Source organism: Euprymna scolopes, chromosome 15 (genome assembly GCF_053919585.1).
Source record: "Euprymna scolopes isolate OS-2025 chromosome 15, ASM5391958v1, whole genome shotgun sequence".
NCBI lineage: Eukaryota > Metazoa > Mollusca > Cephalopoda > Sepiida > Sepiolidae > Euprymna > Euprymna scolopes.
In genome coordinates, this window is record NC_136496.1 from 68,511,386 (window position 1) to 68,538,211 (window position 26,826).

At 36.5% G+C, this 26,826-nt stretch overlaps 1 protein-coding gene across 7 annotated transcripts in view; it reads left to right on the forward strand.

The window, feature by feature from the left end:
• Positions 1-3,134: 3,134 nt before the first annotated feature.
• The window catches only part of LOC145293867 (vacuolar protein sorting-associated protein 4-like), a 74,062-nt gene continuing 50,370 nt past the window's right edge, over positions 3,135-26,826 (forward strand). For 3 of the 7 annotated variants that reach the window (XM_080140611.1, XM_080140613.1, XM_080140609.1), the window contains exons 1-2: positions 3,155-3,244; positions 20,284-20,296. In XM_080140611.1, the coding sequence (XP_079996737.1) occupies positions 3,220-3,244; positions 20,284-20,296 (38 nt within the window). In that variant the 5' untranslated portion in view covers positions 3,155-3,219. Of the gene's footprint in view, positions 3,245-20,283; positions 20,297-26,826 lie in introns of all 7 variants that reach the window. The other 4 variants (XM_080140616.1, XM_080140615.1, XM_080140614.1 and 1 more) reach the window with 4 other exon arrangements.

Sequence of the window (26,826 nt, forward strand, 5' to 3'; positions counted from 1 at the left end):
TATTTTTATTTAAATCTTAGTGGAAATGTATTATTTTGTTTAAACAAAAAATACCTTTACTAAAGTTATGGTTTTCAGTAGTAAATAAAAAACGCAAGACTTTATTTTTGCTTTTTTTATATCGTAATTTGTAACAATAAAAAAAATAAAATAATTTTTATCGGAACATTACGAAAAAAGCCACTAAATCCATATTAATGAAATCTATATAACTTGAAGAAAAATGAATTTCTTGAACTACCGATATTACCATTGAATTAAGCATTGCTTATTTAATATTTTCACACAAAAAAATTATAATTGCAAAAAATATTTTTACTTTTTTTTTTAAATTACGGGTTTCGAATAATTTTTATAAGCAAGATTTTAATCATTTCCTTGCTTGCAAGAATGTGAAACTTTTGGCGTAACATATTTTTCATATAATAATATTGAACAATAATTTTTTAAAAAATGAATTTAAAAACAAGAACATAGAAAAATAATTAAATTAAAAAATGCAAAAATATATACAAATGTTCACAAAAGAAATGTACGGATCCACGACTGGGGAAAAAAATAAAGAACTTCCTCCCTTTTAATTACATGACGTCATTTTCACAGTCTTTCGATTGCCTGAAATTTTGGCCCTTCGTAATTTTCGTGTTTACAAAATTTTATTTTATTGCATTTTGCGAACGCCAGAATCACTCGGTTTTGGGGCTAATTAATTTATGCTTTGTACAAACAAGATGTTTTTTTTAAATTTAATTCAATATCTTAGGACTTTACTTTACTAATTATCTTTGAAATAGACCCAGAAAACTAATATTTATCTTTTAAAAGATTTTTACAATGAATTTATTTAACTTCAAAATTTAGCTGAATTGGGTAGCTCGCCATAAAAACATTTTCATAACCGTTTTTTTCACGTGTACAAATATTTTTTTCCTTTTGGAAATTAAGTTTAGTCTTTAATCTTTCAAATACAATCAAAAAGTAGTTGGTAACCTACAAAAAAAATGATGATAAATTGGCTTTCAAAACTAGGTCCCCCATTTTTGTCCGCCCATTTTTGCCCGTACCTATTTAAATATATTTTGTTCAAATTTCGAAAAAATAAAGGGGGGGGGGGCGCAAAAAAAAAAAAAAAAATTTCCCCTCCTATATTTTACAGATACTGCATTTTATACATAATTTCATTCTAAAATGGATAGGTATCGAAAATTTTACGAAAATCTGACCATTAGTTCATTTTTGCTAGATTTATTAAACACGGGTATGTTTTCACGTTCGGAATGCTTACTACATGGGAAGGTTATTTTAAAGCGCCAATTATTAACAGTGTCAGAAACTGATTTTAAGAATGCGTGAAAAAAAATTGAATAATTCGACCTCCTATTTTTACAAGCTTATAACTACTTGAAAAATGTAATTCAAACCCTTTTTTTTTTTCATTAAAGGAGCAAAGACCAATTTTTTTTTAAAATAACAGGTTTAATAGCAAATTATGCAATATTTGTTTTTTTTAAATCGGCTTTCTTTAAAAAAGATTTGAAGAAAACCAACGAAATTTTTCTTCCTTCGAATATAAAAAATCAATATAAATTCCAAAAACTCACTTACCTAAAAAAAAAAAAGAAACAATTCAATGTGTAGTTCCATTCTTCATTGTTAAGAATTTATCCATATCTATATTTTAAATTCCATTTATTTTTTAAATAAAAGAATTTTTTTAATGACTATTTGAAAACACACTATCATGAAAGCATTTTTCGAAAAATTGGAAGTAATCTTTCTCCTTGTTTTGAACTAAGGATGAACAAAAGTACATAAAAACCACACGTTCGCGTTAGGCGTGTAGCCTTGTACCTGGAGAAATATGTGTTCCCATAGTTCAAAAATAGTCAAATTTTACTCATAAGATTATTCCTTAAAAAAAAAAAAACACTCCAGAAATTGTTTTTTTCTTTTCTCAAAGAAATACATAAATTTTTGATTTATTATATTTTCATTCTTTTGTGTTGAGTAAAAAATTTTTGTTTTTAAATATCTAAAAAAAAGAAAATATTGAATGAAATAGAAAAAAATTGTTATCTTCCATTACTTACTGGACAATATACGCAGAACATAGGCTTCCAATTAAAAAAAAAAATCAACTTGGTTTAAAAAAAAAAAAAAAGAAAGGTTTTACACTGGACTTTACAGGTAAATTTCCAAAAGAACACTTTTTTTTTGTTTTAATTTACAATATATTATTTATTGATCTTTTATCTTCAATTTGTGATTTATAAAACTTTGGTACATTAATTAATTATTTAAATTTAAATAGACATTTTAAAATGGGGGGGGTAAAAACCGTTTGTCTAAAATATTATATTCAGTTTATTGAAAAGAGCATAAAATTTCACATTGACTCTGAAAAGACCGTAAAAACTGAATCAATAGAAAAATTTTGATAGATTTTTAAAATTTAAAAATATTTAACTCGTAAAATTCAATTGACTTCATTACGTAAAAAAATGGTTGCATGGAAGCGCACCGCACCGCACCGCCACTTTGTAAACACTGTTTTTTTAAAGAATAAAAAAATAATATTTCTATTTTTCATACAACTTTAATAGTTTATTTTGGAAGTATATTCCATAAAGAAAATAAACAACCTACTTTTAAAAATAGAAATTACGAGTTTTTTATATTTTATTAGCAGTTTCGTTTTAGGACTGTCAAAACTTCCCCCAAAATTCTGATACACCTAGCCAATTATGTAAACACGATTTTCGTCTCGCAATTTCATTATTTTCGTATACGATGAAAAAAATTGTTAAAAATTATTACTAGTTTATTTTTCCCTTCTTTTAAATGGTACAAAAGTTATATTGATAATATTAATTTATAATAAAGCTACATCGTTTTACATATAGGGGGGTTAATTCTGTGGTGACTTTTGGGGGTGCCTAGTAATAACCGGCAAATTTGTTTTTCGAAAAAACAACAAAAAAAACATTACTTTATCAAATTTTTGAAATATACCATCTTCCTACTGTAACAAGTAGGTACACGATAAAAGATTCTTCCTTTTTAGTGTACATCATAAAGCTGAATACACGCTGAATTTATTATGAATTCAACCAGAAATCTAATGCGGAGTTATCTACCCTTTCTCGTTCAATCTTGCAAGGGTTATCTGCCCTTGTTTATTCTGATAAATTTCCTTAGAAAGCAGACGATAGATGAAAAATGGCACTCACCCCTTTATATGGAGGTAAAGAAAATATTTTATATTCAAGTTTTAGAGTGGAGATTGCTCTCAAGTTCTTAAAATCATTGAAACTGTTTGATAATATTATTGGAGAGATGAAAATATTTATATATAAGTGTAAATTTTAGTTACAAACTTTTAAAATAGTTATTTTAATGTAAAAGTATTCAAATTTTCTTCTCGTTTACATTTTTTAGTTTTTTTCTACAACTTTTAAAAGATTAAAAAAAAAAATGGAGAATAGCTTAAACCAGTTAAATTATCCGAATATATATTTCAAAGTATTAAAATTACAAAGATAAATTTAAAAAAAAAAAAACTAAAATAACAGATTCATAAAATTGAAAAATAAAAAAATAGAATCTTAAGAAAATGTAGAATTCCATACTATATAAAATGTGGGTAAAAATAAATAAATAAAAACTTGCTGCTTATGCACCGTGTTATTTTATTTATTTATTTATTTATTTATTCTTTAAGTTGTGTGTGTGTGTGTTTTTAAGGGGTATTCGAGGTCGCTGACAACGAATCAGATAATCAGACCCGCCGCAAATTTACCGTTTGCATGGTATGAGACCTTGTACCTTGGGACTATTTTGTGCCATTTCACCGCCTTCGGTAGTGTTTTTCATACACGATACGTTCGCGCGTAGGAATCTTGGCATGCCGGAATCTTCAAGCGATCATTTCAAATAAAGTTAAAAAAAAATAAAAAATAAATAAAAAAAGTGGTTTATTTATTTTGTTTTACATAGTTTTAATGCTTTTTAATTGATCTAAAAAAAGTTTTCACGAGAGGTTTACAAAAACATAACCACCAAAGATTTTTCGTTCTTTTTTTAGGGTGGGGGTATTCAATTATAGGACTTGTGTAGTTTAACAGGTGCTTCCGCAGTTTAATTAACCATTTTTCCGTAATTAACGTACCGACATTTACCATTTTCATAAGAATTTTTGTGAAATGGTAAATGTTGGCGCATTACTTACGGAAAAATGGTTAATTAAACTGCAGAAGGACGAAAAACATAAAAATGTGTTAGGTGTTTCTTTTTGCAAACCGCTCGTGAAAACTTTATTTTTTGATCAATTAAAAAAGTATTAAAAACTACGTAAGACGAAAAAAAGAACAAAAAAAAAAGAAAATGAACAACATTTTTTTTTTTTTTTTTAATACCTTTCTTATTTGAAAGATTCCGACACGATGTGATAAGACACTTCACTACGCCCGTTCGCACTCGAACGTATCGTATAAGAAAAACACTACCGAACGCGGTGAAATGGCACAAAATAGTCCCAAAGTCCAGTGTCTCATACCATGCAAACAGTAAATTTGCGGCGGGTTTGATTATCCGATTCGTTGTCAGCGACCTCGAATACCCCCTAAAAAAAAAAAAAAAATGTAGCGTGGTCGGTGTTCTGTTGTAACGTAAGGTAACATTTACCTTTTTTTTTTTTTTTTTTTTTTTTAAATAGTATTTTCAAGTTAAATTTAATTTTTGCGATATTTTTGTTGGCGGATCTTTAGCAAATTGACCACCGTCTCTTAATTCCACAATGTACATTTATTTTTCTGTTTTAAGTTTTCACTTTAATCTCATCGATTACGAACTTAATGTATGTCATTTTTGAAAGATGAACATGTCTGAATAGACAGGGCATATCCACAAAGAACACAACTTGTTGCTTGCAACAACACGTTTTGTCTGTGCATAACACATTTTCCGTAAAATATTGCAAAAGGTCCATTTTTGGAGTGGTCATTTTCTTACAATTGGGATTCTTTCAAGTGAATGAAATATATGAGAGAGAGAGAAGGGGGTGGGGTACAAGGAAGTTCCTTTTCTACCACCACCACCCCTTTTTTTAGACGGGAATAAACACCAGTCGCGTAAGAGATTCGTAATAGTTTTCTCTGTGATGATGGCCACTTTTGTGGCCATCATCACAGAGAAAACTATTACAGAGAAAACATCATCACAGAGAAAACTATCACAGTAGAAAACTGATCCCCGACGGTAAAATCATATTTGTTTTGTTTTGTTTTTTTCAAAATTTATTTTTTTTAATCTGAAAGTTAAGTTTGTTATCAATGAGATTAACGTGGAAAAAGAAAAGAAAAAAGTGTAAATTGTGGTATTTAGAGGTGGGGGTGGGGGTCAATTTCCTAAATGTCCGCCTTTTTATTTATTAAATGCAGAATACAAAATAGTTGCAGGTGCAAATAGTACAGAGGATTCTGAAATTCGGGCCTCGTTTTCAGTTGGGGAAAAGTTAGGTCACGTGGTACTCGACGGTGTCACGTCAAAATTTAACCCTTTGAACGAACTAATATTAACCATTAACAGCATGGGCCAATTTTTTTAGCCACTCTTCTACCTAGCTTATTTTCGCGGACCTGAAGAATCTTGCCCCCTATCATTTTTTTTTTTTTTTTTTTGCAGCGGATTATTATCGATTTAACACTAGTCTACCGGATTATTAAAAAATGGGTAAATGTGGACTAGCAGTCCAAATAAAGACTCACCGTTAAAAAGTTGATTTCTTGAGATACTCGAGTTTGGGTAAATGTGTAGTTTAGCAGTGTAAATTATTTGGCAAACAAAATTATAAAAACTATTTATTTTTTTTATATAAGACACATTATTAGACACAAAGGCTGAAATAAAACCAGAAAAAAATCCATTTTTATTTTTTCATCATTTTTTATTGGACTAAATACACGACATTTGAGGCCACTGTATTGCTTTTAAAATTTGAACTTTCTAAAGTTTGACAGATTAGTCTTTTTACGCTCTTAATTAAAACAGGCTTCCATGAAATAGCGTCAAAAAGGCCAAATTTGGCTTTAAAAAGGCCAATCTGTCAAACTTTAGAAAGGCAAAATTTTTAAAGCAATATGGCTGCCTCGAATGTCATATATTTAGTCTAATAAAAAATGATGAAAAAAATGTTTACTTGCAAACAACAATATTCAAAATGACGAATTTATATATTTATAGGCAAATATCAGAAAATTAAGGTCTTAGAACTACTCACCAGCAACAATTTTAAATATGATATGCATTCAAAACAGACCCTGTTGTAATTAAGACAAGCGTATGGTAGCAAGAAAAACGTGAACACGGAGATTGTGTATATACATATATATGCATATATTTATTCTCGACAAACGAGATGTTAGAAGAAAAAAAAAGAAAAAAAAAAAAGGATCGTTGGTGTTTACTCGAAGTTGACTGGGACAACGATAAGGTATCAGCCGTGGCGACGTTGGTGAGAAGAGAGGTGGTTAATGTTTGGCTGGTGCGTCGGTGAAGTAGCAGTCGTGGCGACGGTGAAGACGACGATTAAGACGGCGTCGGAGAAGAGGAAGGTGCTGATGTTGACTGGTGCGTCAGTGAAGTAGCAGTCGTGGCGACGGTGAAGACGGCGTCGGAGAAGAGGAAGGTGCTGATGTTGACAGCGTTCGAGGCGAAGATGACGGCGCCGGTGACGAAGACGGCGGAGGCAGCAACGAACGCGAAGCGTGATGTGTTTGACTGGTCGGTCTGTCTAACTGCCGATTTGAACATGCTGCCCCTTTTTTATATTGAGGCGCGATGAAAAAGTGGCTTGAGAAAGCCTGTGTTTAATTTAGGCGGGAGGCATTGTCATTGGCCGAAAAATATAAATGTCATTTTGCCAATGCCTGCGGAATTGCACGTAAATCGCCTGAGATTTGTATTTCTGTTTTATAACAAAGCTCCCCCAGATCTCAGACAGATTTACAATTTGTGGGTGTGTTTAGTAGTGTAGTGTTTAGATCATGACAAAGTCCCTGAAGCGGGTGGGGAGGTTCCCTCTTGTTGTTCTCACCGGGGGTAGGGTCGGGATAGTGTTATTGTCGTGTGGTGATGATGTTGAGAGATTCATGTTTTGATTTTGTGGGGGGTTATTTGGAAAATGTTGTGTGGTGTGAAGCTGGTTGGTGTTGCAAGGTGGGGGCAGGGGGTTTGTTTTGCACAAATGCGGTGGGCGAGGGGCCAAGCGTCTGATATGTGTGCGGTGGATCCAGGCTGTATCGCCCTTTTCATTTTGCACCTGAGACATCATGTCATTTGTTTTTATGATTGTGAAGTCACCTACCCATGGTAGATGAGATGATTGTGCCGTTGCTGATTGTGGCCGATGGAGTAAAACTTTATCACCTACTTGTATCGGGTCTCGACAGGTAAGGTGATGAGTGCCTTTCTCAAGTTTGTGATCAGCCTCGTCGTTGGCCAGGGTGATATGGTGGTGGACCTGTCTTAGCAAAGCGTTGATTTGCATGCCATATGCTCCTGGGTCGTCGCTTTTAATTTGTTTATTATGAAGCGTAGGAAACCAATGTTGGGGTGACAACCGGTGATTGCATAATGAGGGGAGACACCGGTAGCGCTATTAGTCGTGGCGTTCATGGATGAGACTACCGATTCGAGGACGTCAGTCCATTCACAATTCCTCTCCTCACATAGCATGTATAGGGCATTTTTCATTGTCCGATGTTGCCGCTCAATGTTCCCCGAGCTTTGTGGACGCCAGGGGCAGTGGAGCTCCTGTGTGATGGACAGCTGGTCACAGAATTGTCTATAGACTTCTCCCGTGAAGTGTGTGCCCCGATCAGAGGAAACTATTCTTGGAATTTCCCTGTGCCGAAGAAAAAACTGAAACAGCCCACGGGCCGCGTCAATGGCATGGTCCCTTGCACATGGTATCGCCGTGAAATACCGACTAAAGCTGTCCAAAATCGTCAGTATGTACCGTTTTCCTTTCGAATTTGGCATTGTTACAAAGTCGATAAATACCAGCTCGAATGGCCTTTTTCCACGTTTGCAGTGACCCATCGGCCAGTGGGTGCGTTTACCATAGTTCCCTTTGCATTTCGCGCAAGTTTCGCAAGAGTCGACATAGGCCTTAATGTCGCGGTTCTTGAACTCCCACCAGTAGCTGGACAAGAGTTCTCGCATGCGAGTGATGCCTGAGTGGTTGCTGCCCTCGTGGGCCTGGAAGAGGTATCTGGGACGAAGTTTATATGGCACAACCAGTTTGGGGGAGTTATTGCTGTCCCTCATCATCAGCACGGTGGTACCCGGTTCCAGAAAAAATTGTTGGAAGTGATGTTTGAAGAGCGTAGCTTGGTGATCGCTAGGATCAAAATGTGGTTCACTGGGGTTGGTTGACTGGAGGGTACTGATGATCTTTGCTAAGGTTTCATCCTTCTGTTGTTCGTTTGCAACGCCTAGGTGGTTGCAGATTTTCTCCGTAGGGATGGGAGATGAGTGGTATGCGAAGAATGCATTGCTGATATGTTCTTGGGTGTGGGCGTCCCGTGTTGTGTGTGTCTTGGGAATGAGTTGTAGATTGTGTGAGTCGTTGAGGCACCAAGATGGGATGTATATGCGTAAGGTTGATCCACTTAGCTCGAAAGTCTGGCCTGCTGGGGTCGGGTCGTGTGGAGTTTTGATTTTTCTTTGTCCATTACCTCTGCTGAGCATGTCGGCCCAAATGTTGGATTCACCAATTTATAGCATGAAATTTCTTCCTGCCATCTTCGTATTTTGGCGTTATTGAATTCTCGTTGATCCAAATATGTTAATGATCGATGGTCAGTGAAGAGAACAAAAGGGCGGCTTCGGAGGAAATAATCGAATTTGATTATCGCCCACTTGACAGCGTAGGCCTCCCGTTCCGTCGTGGACCAGTTCGGTTCTGTGGAGTTAAAAGTATGGGAGGCAACAGCGACGATATTTTTCTTCCCGTTGTCAGTCTCTTGCATTAGTATCGCACCACATGCCACGTCGCTAGTGTCGGTGGTGAGTGTAAACAGCTTGGAAAAATCCGGAAATGAAATGATGGGTGGTGAAGAGAGTCGTTCTTTAATTTTTTTGAAGGCTTTGTCGGCACTCTCTGTCCATATGAAGGGTTTATTGATCTTGTTGAGATCATGTATGGGAGACATGAGTTTTGAGAATGTGCCCGACCTGATTTGTTCCTGCAGGCGCATCTCAAGGAACTGTCTGATCCATACCAGTCGGCCGATGAGGCTTTGTAACTTCTTCTTTGATGTTGGGGGCTTCATTTCTCGGATAGCTCGAACGTATTCAGGGTCAGGCTTGAAGCCTTCCTTGGTTATAATGCGACCCAGGAATTTTGCCTTGGTTGTGAGGAATGAGCACTTGTCAGGGTTTAGTTTGAGTCCAAAATTTCGGAGGGCGGTGAAAAGTTGTTCTAGAGCGAGTAAGTATTCGTCAAAAGTTCTTGCGTGAACCAAATTGTCGTCGATGTAGGATGAGATGTTATCATGCGACGTGACTGTAGCCAGAGCTTCTGCTACACAGCGGGAAAAGATCTGTCCGGCCGAAGTAAGACCGAAAGCCAAACGAGTGTATTGGTAGCACTGGTCTTTCCATGTGAATGCGGTTTTGTGTCGGTCTTGCTGATCGATTTCGATTTGCCAATATCCGCTGCATAGATCTAGGGAAGCAAAGTATGTGTTGCCTTTGCCGATCTTGTTGAATAACTGGTCAATTCTCGGTATTGGGTAAGGGTCTAGATCGACCAAGACTTTGTTCAGTGTCCTTTTGAAATTGGCTACTACGCGGACCGAACCGTTTTTCTTGCGCATGGCGAACACTGGGCTATTGAAGCCTTTGGGGTCGGTGCATTTTTCAATGACGCCTTCATTTGCCATGCGATTGATTTCCGTGTCGACATCCGCTTCTAAGGCCTGGGCGATCGGGTGTTGCTTTTGACTGCGGGACTGACCGTTGGTTGGTATGCGGACGGGTCGGATGAATGTCCCTTTTCGCTGTTATTTGTACCAATCATGTCTCCGTATCTAATGAGTAGGTCAGCTGTAGCCCCCAATTCGTCACGACGAGGGTGGCTTGGTAATGACAGTCCAGTGTTTTGCTTCAGCCAGGTAAGTTTTTCCTCTAGTGTCCGGTTGTTGGGCTGGAGTTTCGTAGTTAAGTGATTTCGGAAGACAGCGGTTTGGGGTTCAAATGCCGAAATGTGGGTTAACGCAGCCGGCGGTGTGATGGGCGCTGAGTGTGTTAGGTGTCCCGAGGGAAGTATACGTCTGAATTCTATGGTAGAGTTCTGGTTGTCAATTACGTATGAATTGAGCGTGTTATGGCGCAGGATATTTTGGCCGATCAGAATTGGAGTGTTTTGGGTTGTTACGAGTACGTTCACCCCTCTAAAAGTGGGGGAGTCAAAACTGCCAATAGTGACGTCACTGGTTAATTCGCCGAAGGCAGTGATGCTGCCGTTGATGCCTTTCACTCGAACGTCAGTGTGGGCAATGTGTTTCTTAGCTTCCTTCGGAAGCTGACATAAAGGGATGATGCATGTAGAGCATCCCGAGTCTAGCATCGCGATGGCAGAGAAATAAATATCTTCGATTCTGAAAACAGACTGGACGAGTGGTGACTGGTGGTCAGGTCCTTGATGATTGAACATGTGATGGTTGATGGGGGGTAGGGCGAACGAGCCATCACATCTCGTCCTGCCCGAAGTGAAAATCCTGGAGGTTTGTGGATTGTTGCGGCAATGTGGGTCTATCGGCTGATGGGTCGTCATCTGTCGTGGCGACGTGGGCTTGAGCTTGGGTATGAGGTGGGTGACGAAATGGGCAGTTACGCCCACGGAAGCAGGGTCGACCTCCGAGGTAATTCTGACACAATGGCGGTCTATGCTGGCGCTTCTTGTGGTATTGAGGGCGGTCCTGTCTTTGTTGTTGGTTGGTTGGGCCGGTTTGTTGAGAGTGTGGCTGCCTACTAGATCGGGGTGATAGGTTTGACTTGGGTGGCGCATTCTCCCGATTTGACTGCCATGGTCTTTGAGTGTAAAATGATTCCTGGGCAGTCGCGTGTGTGAGATCAGATTTTATACCGCGATTGAGGTACCTTTGGACCTCACAAGCTATACCGATCGCGTTGTAGTGGGAGTCCATAGTTTTGACCAAGTAGGGGTAAAGACTTGGGTTCCAAGCCTTCACCTTCTCGCTCATCAGCATTGCGCCTATGATGGAAACAAGGCCGTCCACTGTTAGTTCGGTGTTTTTATCTTTTTTAAACTTGTTTTTAATGTGGACGGCCGCATCTCTGAGGGTGCTTTCTAGGCGAGATGCGAAGTCCGGTAGTCTCTCGCCATCCAGTCGCTCCAGGTCCCAGGCACAGCTAAGGTGTTGAAAATTCGTCATCTGGCTGCCGTGTGCTGCCTGTAGGTAGTCTTTCAACGCGTTGAACGTGGATGTGTCAGCCTTCGAATCGACCATTTGTTGAAAGATTCCCTGGTCGAGGAGATCCTTCGCAGATTTGACAAACTCGCCCTCTAGACTGGGGTAGTTGTCTAATTCCGGTGCGACGTGGATGGCATAAGCCTTGGACAGCGCTGTGATAAACTGGTTGACACCGTTACCCGGTCGAAGGACTTTTGCTTCCTCATAATGTCCCGTATCGTCTGCTGCCATATAACTAGACTGTAGTCGCCTTCCGATCGGTTTGTGTGGGGTGTTGTTGAGGTTGATAGCCTCATAGCCGACAACATTTCGTCGATGTCCTCCTGTAACTCGCGGAGGGTATGTTCCGATGGTTGTGTGTCTCTGGTTTTTATGTTGAACATCAGTGCTTTCTGTTCCCGGATAAGGGTAAAAAGTTCAGCTCATGTGAAGTCTGAATATTTGTTCATATTTTCCTTGCTGCACGCTCTGACACCAATGTTGTAATTAAGACAAGCGTATGGTAGCAAGAAAAACGTGAACACAGAGATTGTGTATATACATATATATGCATATATTTATTCTCGACAAACGAGATGTTAGAAGAAAAAAAAAAAAAAAAAGAAAGGATCGTTAGTATGTACTCGAAGTTGACTGGGACGACGATAAGGTATTGGCCGTGGCGACATTGGTGAGAAGAGAGGTGGTTGATGTTTGGCTGGTGCGTCGGTGAAGTAGCAGTCGTGGCGATGGTGAAGACGACGATTAAGACGGCGTCGGAGAAGAGGAAGGTGCTGATGTTGACTAGTGCGTCAGTGAAGTAGTAGTCGTGGCGACGGTGAAGACGGCGTCGGGGAAGAGGAAGGTGCTGATGTTGACAGCGTTCGAGGCGAAGATGACGGTGTCAGTGACGAAGACGGCGGAGGCAGCAACGAACGCGAAGCGTGATGTGTTTGACTGGTCGGTCTGTCTAACTGCCGATTTGAACATGCTGCCCCTTTTTCATATCGAGGCGCGATGAAAAAGTGGCTCGAGAAAGCCTGTGTTTAATTTAGGCGGGAGGCATTGTCATTGGCCGAAAAATATAAATGTTATTTTGCCAATGCCTGCGGAATTGCGCGTAAATCACCTGAGATTTGTATTTCTGTTTTATAACAACCCGAATATCTTTAAAAATCAACAAGTCACAAATACCAAAAATAATGACTGGAAAAATTGGTGGAAGTATTTTGAAAATTTTAATGACGGTGCCAGAACTGAAAAGCCCGCACAGACCAAAACAGAGGAGGCTATGTTATTTGCTGTGACATCATCAACCGAGTACTGCGTGACCTAACTTTTCCCAAACTGAAAACGAAGCTGGAATTTCAGATACCTCTGCGCTATTTACAACTAGTTATAAAACACCCTCCCCTCCCCATGTTAAGAATGGCTTTCTAAATAATGTTATTTATTTCAGCACGGTAACAGAGAAGCACAAGTACCCACAACTTCACTATAGTATTTTACCAGGAAAAAATACTCCCTTTTAATAGTACGTTTCCAAATGTCAAATAATTCTTTATCTTCCAGAAAAGAAAATACAGTTACTTTTGGATCAGTTTTGTAAATAACTCAGCAATTTCTTTGAGAGTTGAAACAGAAAATCACTATCATCTTAATTGTTATCTATCGCCTAATTGTGGACATCATACTTTATTCTGCGATGTCAACTTGTCACAGAACTTTAGTGGAATGGCCTTCTATTTATGTAGGTTAAACTTGACTAGATTAATATGCATGTTTACCACAATTGTTTTCTTTGATTTTTTTGTAGCAATTCAGCATATTAACAGAAGGAAGTAACTCCATTTTACGAAGAGATTGGTAAAAGTGTTAAATTTTATATTAGCTTTATTTTTTGTAACATTAATATCTTATAAAACTTTGTTATATTAAATAAAGTAATCGGAAAAAACATTTTTGCTTGAAAAGTTGCATCTTTCTTTTCTCATAATTGTTCGAATGTTTTAGTGTCCCAAATTATCGTATGAAAAAAAATGAACAAATTTCTTAGTAAAATAGTTAGTTCTCTTAGAACAATCAGTTAAACTTCTGAATAATCCTGCTTGTAAAATAAAATAAACAAAATGGTAAAAAAAATTAGTAAATTTATATTTTAAAGGAAACACAACACTTACCTTTAAATTAACAACTTTTATAGGTTTTTGGGTATGCTGAAAGCGAATATCACATTCACATTTGTGTCAGACAATACTTTTCTGGATATTAAGACATTTTTTTTCCAATTTATTACTTAATGAATGTCAGTGGCGGTCGCCATTCTTAACATGGGGAGGAAACCGTGTTTTGTAATACATATGCGCATTAGTACTTGTTCAGTTGGGGAAAAATATAGCCACCAGTAAAAATATAAGGGATTACATTGGACAATAAAGGTCTGGTAACAGTTAGCTAACGTACTTCCTAACTTCCAGAAACAGTGACAAGGCAAATCAATTTCTTCGCTTTTATCCGTAGCAGTCACAAATAAAGGACTATTTTCTATCGTGAATCAATGCCCCCCCCCCCCCATTGAGTGATTCAGTCACACACTGATCAATCAGCTGGAAGGGGGCGTTGATTTATCTGTCCCCTTTAGTGTTTAAAAACTACTCATTATTTTATTAGGGGTACAAAGCAACAACCAATCTCCCTAAAAAAATAATTAGTAGTTTTCAAACACAAAAGCATGGAATGAATAACAAACCTTTTTTAAGAACAAATCAATGAAAGCATTTATTTGAGCAGCAATGTTCGGGATGGAGAAAGAATGAAGGAAGTTCTCTGGCTGTGTTGGTCAGGCTGCTATTCTCTGTGGAGTCCCGGGCTGGCAGTTATCTTCTGTGAAAACCGTCGATGCTGTTATGTCGTGTGGTCAAGGCCGAGAGAGAAGGAAGAGAGATGTCTGAATTCATTGCTGGATAAGTTCGTTCTACTAGCTGATTGTCATTCCCAAAAGGGGCTAAAGAAGTTCCTTACAGGACAGATAAATCAATGCACCTTGCCAGCTAATTGGTCAGTGTGTAGCTGAATAACTCAGTAGGGGACATTGATTCACAAGAGAAAATAGGCCTTTATTTGTCACAACTACATATCACGCCTACATCTCCCCTGTGCATGTACCCTTTTTGTTATGTTTTTCCAATTGTTCTTTTTTTGTTTAATAATCATTGAAAAGTTTTTTGGTCTTATTTTAATTCAGAATTATTAAAATTAGTTTTTTTTTCTTAATAATTATTGGAAATACTTTTTGCACTCCTTTTTAAAAATCTTTTACAACTATTTTGGAAATATTATGTATTGGATATGTTCTTTTATGAGGTTTGAAATTTTGTTATTTTGATTTCATTATTTTCGTTTGTTATTTTGATTTCTTATTTTTATACTTTTATAAACATTTATTATATTAATTCAAAAAAGTTATTTGTAAAATTAACATAAACAGATTTTTTTTATAAAATTCTAAATAAAACAAAAAGTTTTATCTTTTAATCTTGTCATAAAAAGTGCAAATAAAGACTAATGATGTTATTTTTATCTGTATAATTTTGTGGATTTTTATTGTATATTTTTTCAATAATGTCCTTTTCTTATATTTTATTTCGATATATCGCTTCACAATAAAAAATACTGAAGAACAATAAAAGTGAAGGAACTGATTTGTCTTGTCACCACTTCCGGTAGCTGCCACGCCAGAAGTTAGGAAGTACTTAGCTAACTATAACCAAAGGTCTTAATATCCATAAAAGTACTTGTCTTCCCCAAATTTAATTATGATATTCGTTTTCAGCATACCCAAAAACCTACAAAAATTGTTAATTTAAAAGTGAATACTGAGTTGCCGTTGAAGTAAAAAATATACTAAAAAGTGTCTGTTTTTTTGTTGCATTTTCACCCCAAACAAGGCACAGTGCCACTTTGATGTAGGGGGCTACTATCTGGGACATAATTTTCAGGGATACTATGTAGGGAGTTGAGCAGCAAGAGTTTACATTATACTTGAACTATTGCAAGGGCGCTGGAAAAATGGTGGGATCCTTCTACCGCTCCAGTAGATATCTCAATTCTCTATCTATATAAAAGCCAGGTACAGCCAACGATGGAGTAATGTTGCCACATCTGGGCAGGAGCTGCTAGAAGCAGCTTATCCCACCTTGACAGAGTTCAAAATAGACTTCGTAGCTTAGTTGGGAATGCCCTTTTCTCCTCCCCGCAACATCTTTCCCACTGAAGAGACATTGCAAACCTGTCTCTGCTTTATCGTTATTTTCATGGCAAGTGCTCAGCTGAACTTCAATCTATGGTCCCCCTCACCAAACTTTCACGAAAAACACTCGTCTAGCCAAAACCACAATCAATAGTTACCCACACTCTTTATCTATGCCTAGATCTAAATGTAGATTCCATGAACAAAGCTTCTTTCTTAGAACTGCATGTCTGTGGAACTCTCTTCTGTTTGCCTGCTTTCTAGTTGACTACTATCTGATTGTTTTCAAGTCCAATGTAAACAAACTCTTGATGAACTCTCCCCCTAAGTAATCCAATTTACAAAATTCCCACTACTTATGTTTACTATGCTATAATCACATTGACCAATGCATACTCATTAACCCTTATCCTTGAGTGGCCCCATGCCTTGATAAGTGGTGATTTCTGTGTAAAAAAAAAAAATGTCAGTACAGTCCAAGAAGCAGGAACCCAGAAGAGAATTCCAAAGTCAAAGTCTAGCAGTCAATGGGAAGAAACTATTAGAGTAGAAGGCTTTCTGACATCTAGGGATTTCTACTGTGTAGGGGTGGGATTTTGCTGATTGTCAGGGGTATTATGTTGATATATAAACATCTAACCATTTGCTAAAAGTGTCCATTATTACCAGAAGCATGTGACTTTTAAATGGACCTGCATAATTTATGTAGAGTCTGGACCACTCATCTTCAGGAATTTTCCAAGGGTGCAAAGATACAGTTTCTGCCATTTGATTGGTTTGTTGGCACTCATAACAATTCTTTACCTTAAATTCTATTTCCTGGTCTAATTTTGGCCATCAAAAATAGGTTCTGCTCAGTCCTTTCATTTTTATAATTTCTGGATGTCCCTCCTGAAGCGCCTCTATGAGTTCTTTCCGCATTTATAGGGTTACTACTACTTGTCTTCCCCACAATAAGCATTCTTACACAATTCCCAAATGTCTTCTATTGAAGTAAGGGTGCCAATCTTCTATAGTAGGACACTTGTCTGGTCATCCATTTTTACATACTCCAGCATCTGTTTTAGGAGTTTGCCTCTTTTTTGTCCACCTGACGACTTCTTGATACGTAACAGGTGTTTGATTCAGGTATTCTAGCAGCATGTTCTTCTGGATGGATCAATACACCAACTGACACAAAAACTTGTAACATTTTATTTTTTCATGGTTTTATGTCAGGTTGGATCTATTCTACATCATACTTAAAATTGAACAAGATTTGAGCATGGGAAAGTTTCAAATTCCGAAGTTGAACATTTTCAACTTACAAGTCATTTTCCTTATGTTTTAAAACACTAATTCGATCAGTTTTCATGATAAACCAATAAATCTTGCATTTTTACCCGTTTTCAGGGTCAATCTTTCACATGAAATAGTTGCCAGTGATGTTGAATCACCCATTCTACCATATCTATGTTTAGCCTTAGTCCAACACCGATTCACATAAGTCATGATGTTTTTTCAAAGTTGTTCACACTTCCTCCTCCTCATCTTCATTATCTATGACTGATGAGCATTTTTCATATTGTCATAGTTGCTATCTTGGCAATGTCCACATGCACTCATGCATTCTATTCCATGCCTTTAGCAGCTACACTTTAGGGTATTGCATCCTCCCAAACAGTTGCAGTGAATCATCTGAATCAGTTCATCTTGAACAGGATTTTTGTCTGTCATCATTGGAACAAGTTTGTCTACCTTCCATCCTCACTCAGAGGGTGACATTTCATCACTATATCTCATCCTGATATGTAGGCCTTGACAACCTACTCAACCTGTCTGCTTTTCCATTTTTTTCTTCCTTCCTAATATTCTTAGTTTGTATGCATATGCGGATAGGATTACCACTCAACGCTGAATTCTCGCCAAAATGATTCTTTTCTTATTTTTTTAAAAAGAGCGGTTTTTGGTTGGTATATAATGTAAATATCCTTCTATACAGATATTGGTAAAACTTTTTTTACCCCCAAAACTACTGCCAATCCCTATTTGTCAATTTGATTCATAATTTTCTTCCACTGGTCCTAGCAGGGTGATGCTTACTTTTGCCCAATCCTGTCTCATGGGACCAATTAATGTGACTAGGCCATCTCCAGTCCTCCAGTCCTTGATAATTAACCCTAAATTCCTGTGAGTACATTTTTATTTTCATCAAGTGAGGGAACCTTCATTTAATGCAATGAGACACTTACATGTTACTGGAACTACCACCCTGGTGTTCAAAACACACAAAATATGCATGACCCTAAGTCTGTTTGGCAATACTTTTAACATGCTGGCTGTTTGTCATCATAATTCTTTTCATAGGCGCTTTGGTGAATTGCTGGTATATGATTTCTTTTAGTGCAATCTGGGCTGGTTATGGTGTCGACACTGTAAATAACTGTGTTTCCAAATCAAAGCAATTCAATGATAAAAGAAATCATTTTCTTATGAACGAGAATAATTATTTATAAGATATTTCAGGTTACCCTTTGTGCAAAGGAGAGTTAAATTATTTGGGTTATTAACAGTTTCAAGATGCAAGATTTTTTTTCAACTGAGATTTATTCGGATGGTTTCTCAGTCAAAAGAAGAACTTTCAATTTAGTTCTTTTGGGAAGATTTTTCAGCTCTGGGCGAGATCCCAAAAACTGATGTATTCAGTCCAGCAACCAGTAGGCAAGTCTTTTCTATGTTAACCCAGACTCTATTTCGCCAAATGTGTCTATTTTACTTTGTTGAGAAATTAATCTTATCCAGCAAAAACATACCCTATCATCCCTCTGGGCATATGGAACATCTTTGGTCAAGTGTCAACACTCCCGACCACACCTAACCTTTAGCCTGTAAGCAAGGTAATTTAGCACAGCCCAGGTGCATGAAAATACTGCTACACCAAGGACCTTGATACAAAAGCTATTGATCTTTCAAATCCATCCTCCATGATATGAGATAGTACAGCTCCCATCCCAGACCAAGTAGGGAATATGTACCCCGACCAACTTCACTGCGAAGAAAGAAAAAAAGGACACCTTTCCCATGACACCGGTTTCACTTTCATCTTCGCAGTTCGCACACATTGACTCTGTAAACAAATATCGCGACAAGAAAACTATTTTAAACTCAACTTTGTATTGATATATTTTTTTTTCAAATAATAATAAAAACGAGTTATATTATAACATCGTGTCAATAAAACTTTTTAAAGCAAACTTTGGATTGCTTTTTTATAAAATAATAATAAAACGAGTTATATTATTTACTTGTGGCCAAGATTGATTTTTCTCTAGGGTGTGTTTATATACTTACATGACTTTTTACGAAACATTTTGTGGAGAACAAAGTTACTGCAAAAGGTTGGCCTCCTCTACCATGCTAGAAAACTATTCATACCTAACAGTATTCTGTATATCTACAAAGCCACCATTTGCTCATTAAGGAGCATTGTGCCACATCTGAGCTGATGCATCTACCACTCGTCTCTCCCTCTTAGGTAGGGGTCCAGAAAAGAGTCTCCAATCTAATAGGTCCTGCATTATCAATGAAACTTCAACCTCTGTCATTCTCATCACCACAGTGTTGCATCCTTTGCATCTGTTTTACAAGTACTTTAATGGAATTTACTCTGACAAATTCATAGCACTTGAGCCTCCTTGATGTAAAATACCCCCAACTAACCTGACATGCAGCAAAATTCTACCTCTTCACAGTAGAGATACTTAGATTCCAGAAAGCTTTGTATTATAATAGGTTTTGCCTCGGGTTACTACATTTTGGAATCCCTCTCCTGTTTTCTGCTTTTCTGATTGTACTAAGATGTTGAAATTTAAATGTAATGTGAACAGACATCTCACTTTTCACCTCCCTACATAGTGCCCTGTAGGCATGATCTCAAATAGTATCTGCTTGTATCCAAGTGGTAATATGCCTTGTTTGGAATGAATCAATAAGATTGTATAAAAAGTCAATTTGTATAAAAAAAAGTCAATAAGATGGTATAAAAAAGTCAATAAGATGGTATAAAAAAGTCAATAAGATCGTATAAAAAAGTCAATAAAATGGTATAAAAAGTCAATAAAATGGTATAAAAAAGTCAGTCAATAAGATAGTATAAAAAAAGTTAATAAGATAGTATAAAAAAAAGTCAATAAGATAGTATAAAAAAAGTCAATAAAATGGTATAAAAGTCAATAAAATGGTATAAAAAAGTCAGTCAATAAGATAGTATAAAAAAGTCAGTTAATAAGATAGTATAAAAAAAAGTCAATAAGATAGTATAAAAAAAAGTCAATAAGATAGTATAAAAAAAGTTAATAAGATAGTATTAAAAAAGTCAATAAGATAGTATAAAAAAAGTTAATAAGATGGCATAAAAATTAAAATTTTCACAGGATTTATGGCTCTCTAAATTAAATAAATTTCATTATTTTCAGAAATATATTTTTACCTTTTAAGAAAAAATATTATTTTTAATTTCATATTTTTTATTTATTCAAACCCATTTCCTTTGGTTATTTGGATGAATGGACACAGATGCAGTCTCTCAGTAAGTCCCTCCATTTTAAAGATTTTTTTTGATAACTTTTGTTGATGCAATAGAAAAGTTACTTTTGTTTTTAGTAATTCAGGATGAGTAAGAAGTAACGGGGCACTCAAATAATAAAATTTATTAATATCTGGAGTAAATATCAGTAAATTTTAAAAATGTTTTGACTTCCCAATTATTTTTGATTCATCCTGCATATTGAATATGATTTAATTATTAATTTTACTATCAGATTCATGCAAAAAATTTTGCCGTTTTATAGAAGGGGCATTTTAAACCATCGTAATTTATTTTATGCATATTTTTATTACTTAAACATATCACCATGATTAATTTATAATCATTTCTTTTAGATTATTAAAGCATCATTCATATTTTTTTTTGCAATATCTCACTCATGTTTACCTGAAAGCATCCTTATTTAGTCATTATTATACAGCACCATTGACCAACGATCTCCTAGGAGAATTAGGTTAGGAGTGCTTACCCTACCCTGCATATTCTCCTGACCTAGCTCCCTCAGATTATCACTTATTTTGAGGATTACAAAGCCATTCAGATAACATAGATTAACAACACAGGAGAAGGTTGAACATGAGTTAGATTCAGATTCCACATCAAAACCAAAAGAATTTTACAAGCAAGGCATTTATAAGCTTGTTGACAGATGGAATCATGTTATAGAGAGCAAAGATCATGATTGTTATGAAGTAAGATTTTCAGAAACACAGTTTTTCGTTTTCAAGATGAAATTTAAAATTGTCAAAACCTTTTGCACCAACCTAATATTTAACATTTTGCACTGCATTAAAAAAAAAAACTGTTGATTTCATTTTCAAAATTGTATTTTCATTTGTTTTTCATTTGTCATTGAGTAAAGCAAATGCTATATTACAGTCGAGACCTTCTGAAATCAATTAATTTTCAGTTCTCTTATTACATAGCTCTTTTAGGAATGGTCTGTAGAGATAAATAATACAGGACAACTTTTGTTAATGGAAGATGTATTTGAAGATGCATCAATGTATTGGACGAGCTGGTCAGAATGATATAATAGGAGACAACATGGTTACAAGCTCCAACCCAGCGCTCTTTCCACAGTCTTCTTGTTCATCTTCTCATTTGGACATGTCTTTGTCTCTCATATTGCCATCTACTGAGGAGGTGCACACAGGTACATAAGTATAAAAAAATAAAATAACTCAAAAGAAAAACATATTTTGTGGATGTCAGTTGGGCTGTGTGTGTGTTTGTGACACTGCTGTGCAAAACAGAACTCTAACCATTAATGTTTACATGTTTACTTCTACATAGTCTGTTGAGGCCTCTTTGTCATCATTTGATCTCAGCTCATCTTTTTTTTTTTTTTTTTTTTTTTTTTTTTACAAAGGCATCACCACATTATCAAGGCCCAGAGGCCACTCAAGGATAAGGGTTAAAGAGTAGAAATTGGTCAATATAGTAATCATTAGTAATGAAAATTTGGTAAATTTAATAACTTATATGGAACGGCTCATCAAGAACTTATTTACTTTAGACTTGAACACAACCATATTGTAGTCAGCCGGAAAGCAGGAAAACGGAAGACAATTCCACAGGCGTGCAGTTCTAAGAAAGAAGCTTTGTTCATGGAATCTACGTTTAGGTTTAGGCACAGATAAAGAGTGGGGGAAATTATTGATAGTGTTTACAGCTAGACGAGTGTTTCTTGTGAAAGTTTGGCGAGGGGGGACCAAAGATTGAAGCTCAGTTGAACACTTTCCATGAAAATAACGATACATCAGAGACAAACTCGCAACATCTCTTCTGTGAGATAGAGGTTGCAAAGAGGAGAAAAGGACATCTCCTACGAGGCTACGAAGTCTATTTTGAACTCTATCAAGGCAGGACAAGTCCTTTCTAGCAGCTCCTGCCCAGATGTGGCAACAGTATTCCATCCTTGGACGTACCTGGCTCTTATATAGGTAGAGAATAGCATCAGCAGTGAGATATCTACTGGATCGATAGAAAGATCCCACCATTTTTCCAGCGGCCTTGGCAACAGATTTGATATACGTGTTCCATTTAAGATCAGGAGTAATGGTCAAGCCCAGAAGCTTGTCAAAACTTGAGGCCTCCTGAAGACGAGAGCCATTCATTTCAATTGATGACAAATGTGGATTAGAATGTTGATGATGTAAAGAGAGAAGCTTGGTTTTAGATGCATTAAAAGTAACCAGCCACTCCTTTCCCCATTGTACTACGTGCTCAAGATCAGAGGAGAGAGAATTGGAGAGAACTTGGTCGTTTACTGTCTTAGATGTGGTACCATAAATGGTAGTGTCGTCAGCATAAATGTCTACAAATGATGTAAGGATATGATTTGGAAGATCATTAATGTAGATCAGGAAAAGAGTTGGGCCCAGGATGGATCCCTGAGGGACACCGGCATTAATACTGTGAGCTTCTGATTTTTGCCCCTCAACTACTACTCTTATGAACCTATCAGAAAGAAATGATTTAATAATTGAGAAGACTTTTCCAGCTATACCATAGCTAGCGATCTTATGAAGTAAACCTTTATGCCATACCCTATCAAAGGCTTTAGATATGTCAAGAGCAATTGCCCTAGAAAGATTGCCACCGTCGAGAGATTTGCTAATCCTATGCGATATAACTGTAAGGACATCTGCTGTAGATCTAGCAGAACGGAAACCATATTGAGTGTCACTAAGAAGGTTATTTTTGTTGAGATGTTTGATTACTTCTGTATTTAACACAGATTCTAGCAACTTACTCATGACGCACAGGAGACTTATTGGCCTGTACTGAGAGGGGGATGAGCGATCACCTGAATTCTTAAATACAGGGCATACTGATGAGATTTTCCAGGGAGATGGGAAACTATTCTCTTTAAGACAACGTTTAAACAGTTTTGTAAGTATGGGCGCTAATTCAGGTTGAAGTTTTTTGAGTACTATAATTGGAATACCATCAGGGCCAGTTGCTTTACTCGAATCAAGGTTTTTGATTAGCTTCGCAACATCACGTACAGATATACGTATATCACATAGCGTGTTTTCTGATACAGGAGGAAATATTGGGGGTTGGCGGTCTTGGTCGCAAAGGGTAGAATTAGCTGCAAAGTTCTTGACAAAGAGTTTGGCTTTGTCTGATGCTGACGAGATTACCTCAGGTCCATTGATAATAGTTGGGATGGAGCACACGCTTCTGTTCAGGATTCTGTTTGCTATTTGCCAAAACTGGTGGGAACCAAGCCGCTGCTCAGCTACTTTGGACTTAACAGATTGAGCATACAACACTCTTGCGTTCCTTATTACTTTCTTACAATGGTTGCTGGCAGTCCTGAAAACGGCTTTAGTTTCCATACATCTATTACGTTTGAAGCAGTGGAAAAAGTGATTTCTGTGCGCAATGGCAGCAGCACATTCTGGAGAGAACCATGGCTGGCTGTTAGGTTTTTTCTGAAACTTTTTAGAGGGTATGAAATGGTCAATACCTACAATTAACCATTCAGTTAGGTCTAATACTATAGAGGACACATCCTTTTTAAACATGGAATGCAGAGGTAGATCAGATATAAATGTACGGAAGCTATCCCAGTCAGCCTTAGTGTATCGATATACTGTATGATGAAGAGGTACGTCTGGGGACTTATTACATTTCATTTTTATCTTAATTGATACAACAGAGTGGTCGGAAGATCCAAGAGGCGACAGAACAGAAACTGAACATAGTTCAGGGCAAGTTGTGAGAAAAAGGTCTAGTAGGCTCGCATACTGGCCGTCATTATCGGGCACACGGGTAGGTTCCTGAACAATCTGAGTGAGGTCATAGGCAATGGAGAAATCATGACAGAACCTCCCCTCATCATCGGTCTTGTTTGAGTGGGTCAACCATTCGACGTTGTGAACATTGAAGTCTCCACATACGTGAATGTTAGCTGAAGGATAAGTAGAAAGGACTTGGTCAATTTTCTCAGATATGCTTTGAAAGATAGTAACTCCACTGTTGTGGGGGCGATAGAGAGTAAATATAAATGCAGTAGTGTGAGCTAAAGCAACCCGGAAGCACATATAGGGTAAGTTAGGATCTTCCCTGGAGATGTCCCTCCCACATGGAAAGCTATCTTTAATATAGGCACATATTCCATGCCCATGGCGATCTTGGGGGTCAGATTTAGAAGTTAAGTTAGAGTATCCTGAAATTGCAAACTCATCTAGGGAAATAGCCTGTCCAATGCCAGTTTCACTTAAAAATAAAAGGTCTGGTTTAGTCTCCTGTAATTGGGTTTCAACCTCTGGAAGGTTAGAACGAAGACCCCTGATGTTGGAGAAGGAGACATGGTAGTAGGGGTCTACGTTGGAAGTTGGGGAACCGGGTTTAATCGTGTATTTTTTCTTGAAACTTGTCATGATGAAATTTTGGAATTTGTGGACTAGGTCGACAGATTTACTTAGAGCAGGACAGAGAGGGGAAATTAAGAGAGAAAAAGAAACGAAGAATTTTTTTTTTTTTTTTTTTTTTTTATTTGTAGCTAATGATAAGGTAAAGCCGTAACAATTACCCACTAGTATGGCATCGAGAGGCCCCACCAGAAGCTACTGCATGGTCCAGAATCCATTCACCAAATGGCAATACAGCAGCCCCAGTACTTTGCACCTGCTGATAGGACAGCCTCCTTAGTGGTTAATCCAAGGTTCGGGTCCCTGACTATCAGGCGGATAACGTCAGCCCAGACAAAACGTTTACCTCCAGCACCCTTACTAGTGACATGGCTACAAGGATAGACATAGAAACAGAAAATTTCCGCCATCTCAGCCAACTGTTCGCAAAAATACTGCCAACCTAGAAAACAGCTTTTTCTTCTCCCTTTGTCCGAAAAATCACTCATTTAAAAAAATGAGGACTGAGGGACAAATAAGAAGAAGCGAGAGTAACAGGAGCTGCCGATAACGCATCCACAATGCGTTTTCTACTCTCCATTAAAAAAAAAAAAAAAAAAAAAAAACTATTAAGTATTGTACTTAATAAAAGTCCAACAGACGTGTTTAAGGGAAAGTATGGTGATAGATTCCCCTCACACGAACTAAAAATGTGTATAATTCGTAATTTTTGCTATCAACTCGGTGGATAAATAAACATATGTACGAGGAAAAAAAAAAAAAAGAAAAAAAAAGGCTAGCATTTAATAAAACAGAAATACACAAATTAAATACTGAAATAAAATGGAGTTGTTAATATTTTAAATCTAAAATAAAAAGCATGATTGAAATCACTTATCTCAACAAAAACAATTCCGTCTCCAAATTGCAAACTGTGTTGAAAGAAATTCAGTTAGTAGCGTTCAAAACATTTTATTTTTGAAATTAGCCGTTAAAAGAAAATCGTGATTTTATTCTGAACTTAAGCTAGTAACGTTTTAAGAAGCTTACGATATAAAAGAAAAGGCTGATGGGGGGGGGGTTCTTCCGAAAGTAAGTTGGTGCCGTTATAAGTAATTTCGAGATAAGATGGAAGCCGGTATTGGACTAGAAAAAAAAAGCTAGCATTTAATAAAACAGAAATACACAAATTAAATACTGAAATAAAATGGAGTTGTTAATATTTTAAATCTAAAATAAAAAGCATGATTGAAATCACTTATCTCAACAAAAACAATTCCGTCTCCAAATTGCAAACTGTGTTGAAAGAAATTCAGTTAGTAGCGTTCAAAACATTTTTTTTTTAAACTAGCCGTTAAAAGAAAATCGTGATTTTATTCTGAACTTAAGCTAGTAACGTTTTAAGAAGCTTACGATATAAAAGAAAAGGCTGATGGGGGGGGGGTTCTTCCGAAAGTAAGTTGGTGCCGTTATAAGTAATTTCGAGATAAGATGGAAGCCGGTATTGGACTAGAAAAAAAAAAGCTAGCATTTAATAAAACAGAAATACACAAATTAAATACTGAAATAAAATGGAGTTGTTAATATTTTAAATCTAAAATAAAAAGCATGATTGAAATCACTTATCTCAACAAAAACAATTCTGTCTCCAAATTGCAAACTGTGTTGAAAGAAATTCAGTTAGTAGCGTTCAAAACATTTTATTTTTGAAATTAGCCGTTAAAAGAAAATCGTGATTTTATTCTGAACTTAAGCTAGTAACGTTTTAAGAAGCTTACGATATAAAAGAAAAGGCTGATGGGGGGGGGGTTCTTCCGAAAGTAAGTTGGTGCCATTATAAGTAATTTCGAGATAAGATGGAAGCCGGTATTGGACTAGAAAAAAAGCTAGCATTTAATAAAACAGAAATACACAAATTAAATACTGAAATAAAATGGAGTTGTTAATATTTTAAATCTAAAATAAAAAGCATGATTGAAATCACTTATCTAAACAAAAACAATTCCGTCTCCAAATTGCAAACTGTGTTGAAAGAAATTCAGTTAGTAGCGTTCAAAACATTTTATTTTTGAAATTAGCCGTTAAAAGAAAATCGTGATTTTATTCTGAACTTAAGCTAGTAACGTTTTAAGAAGCTTACGATAT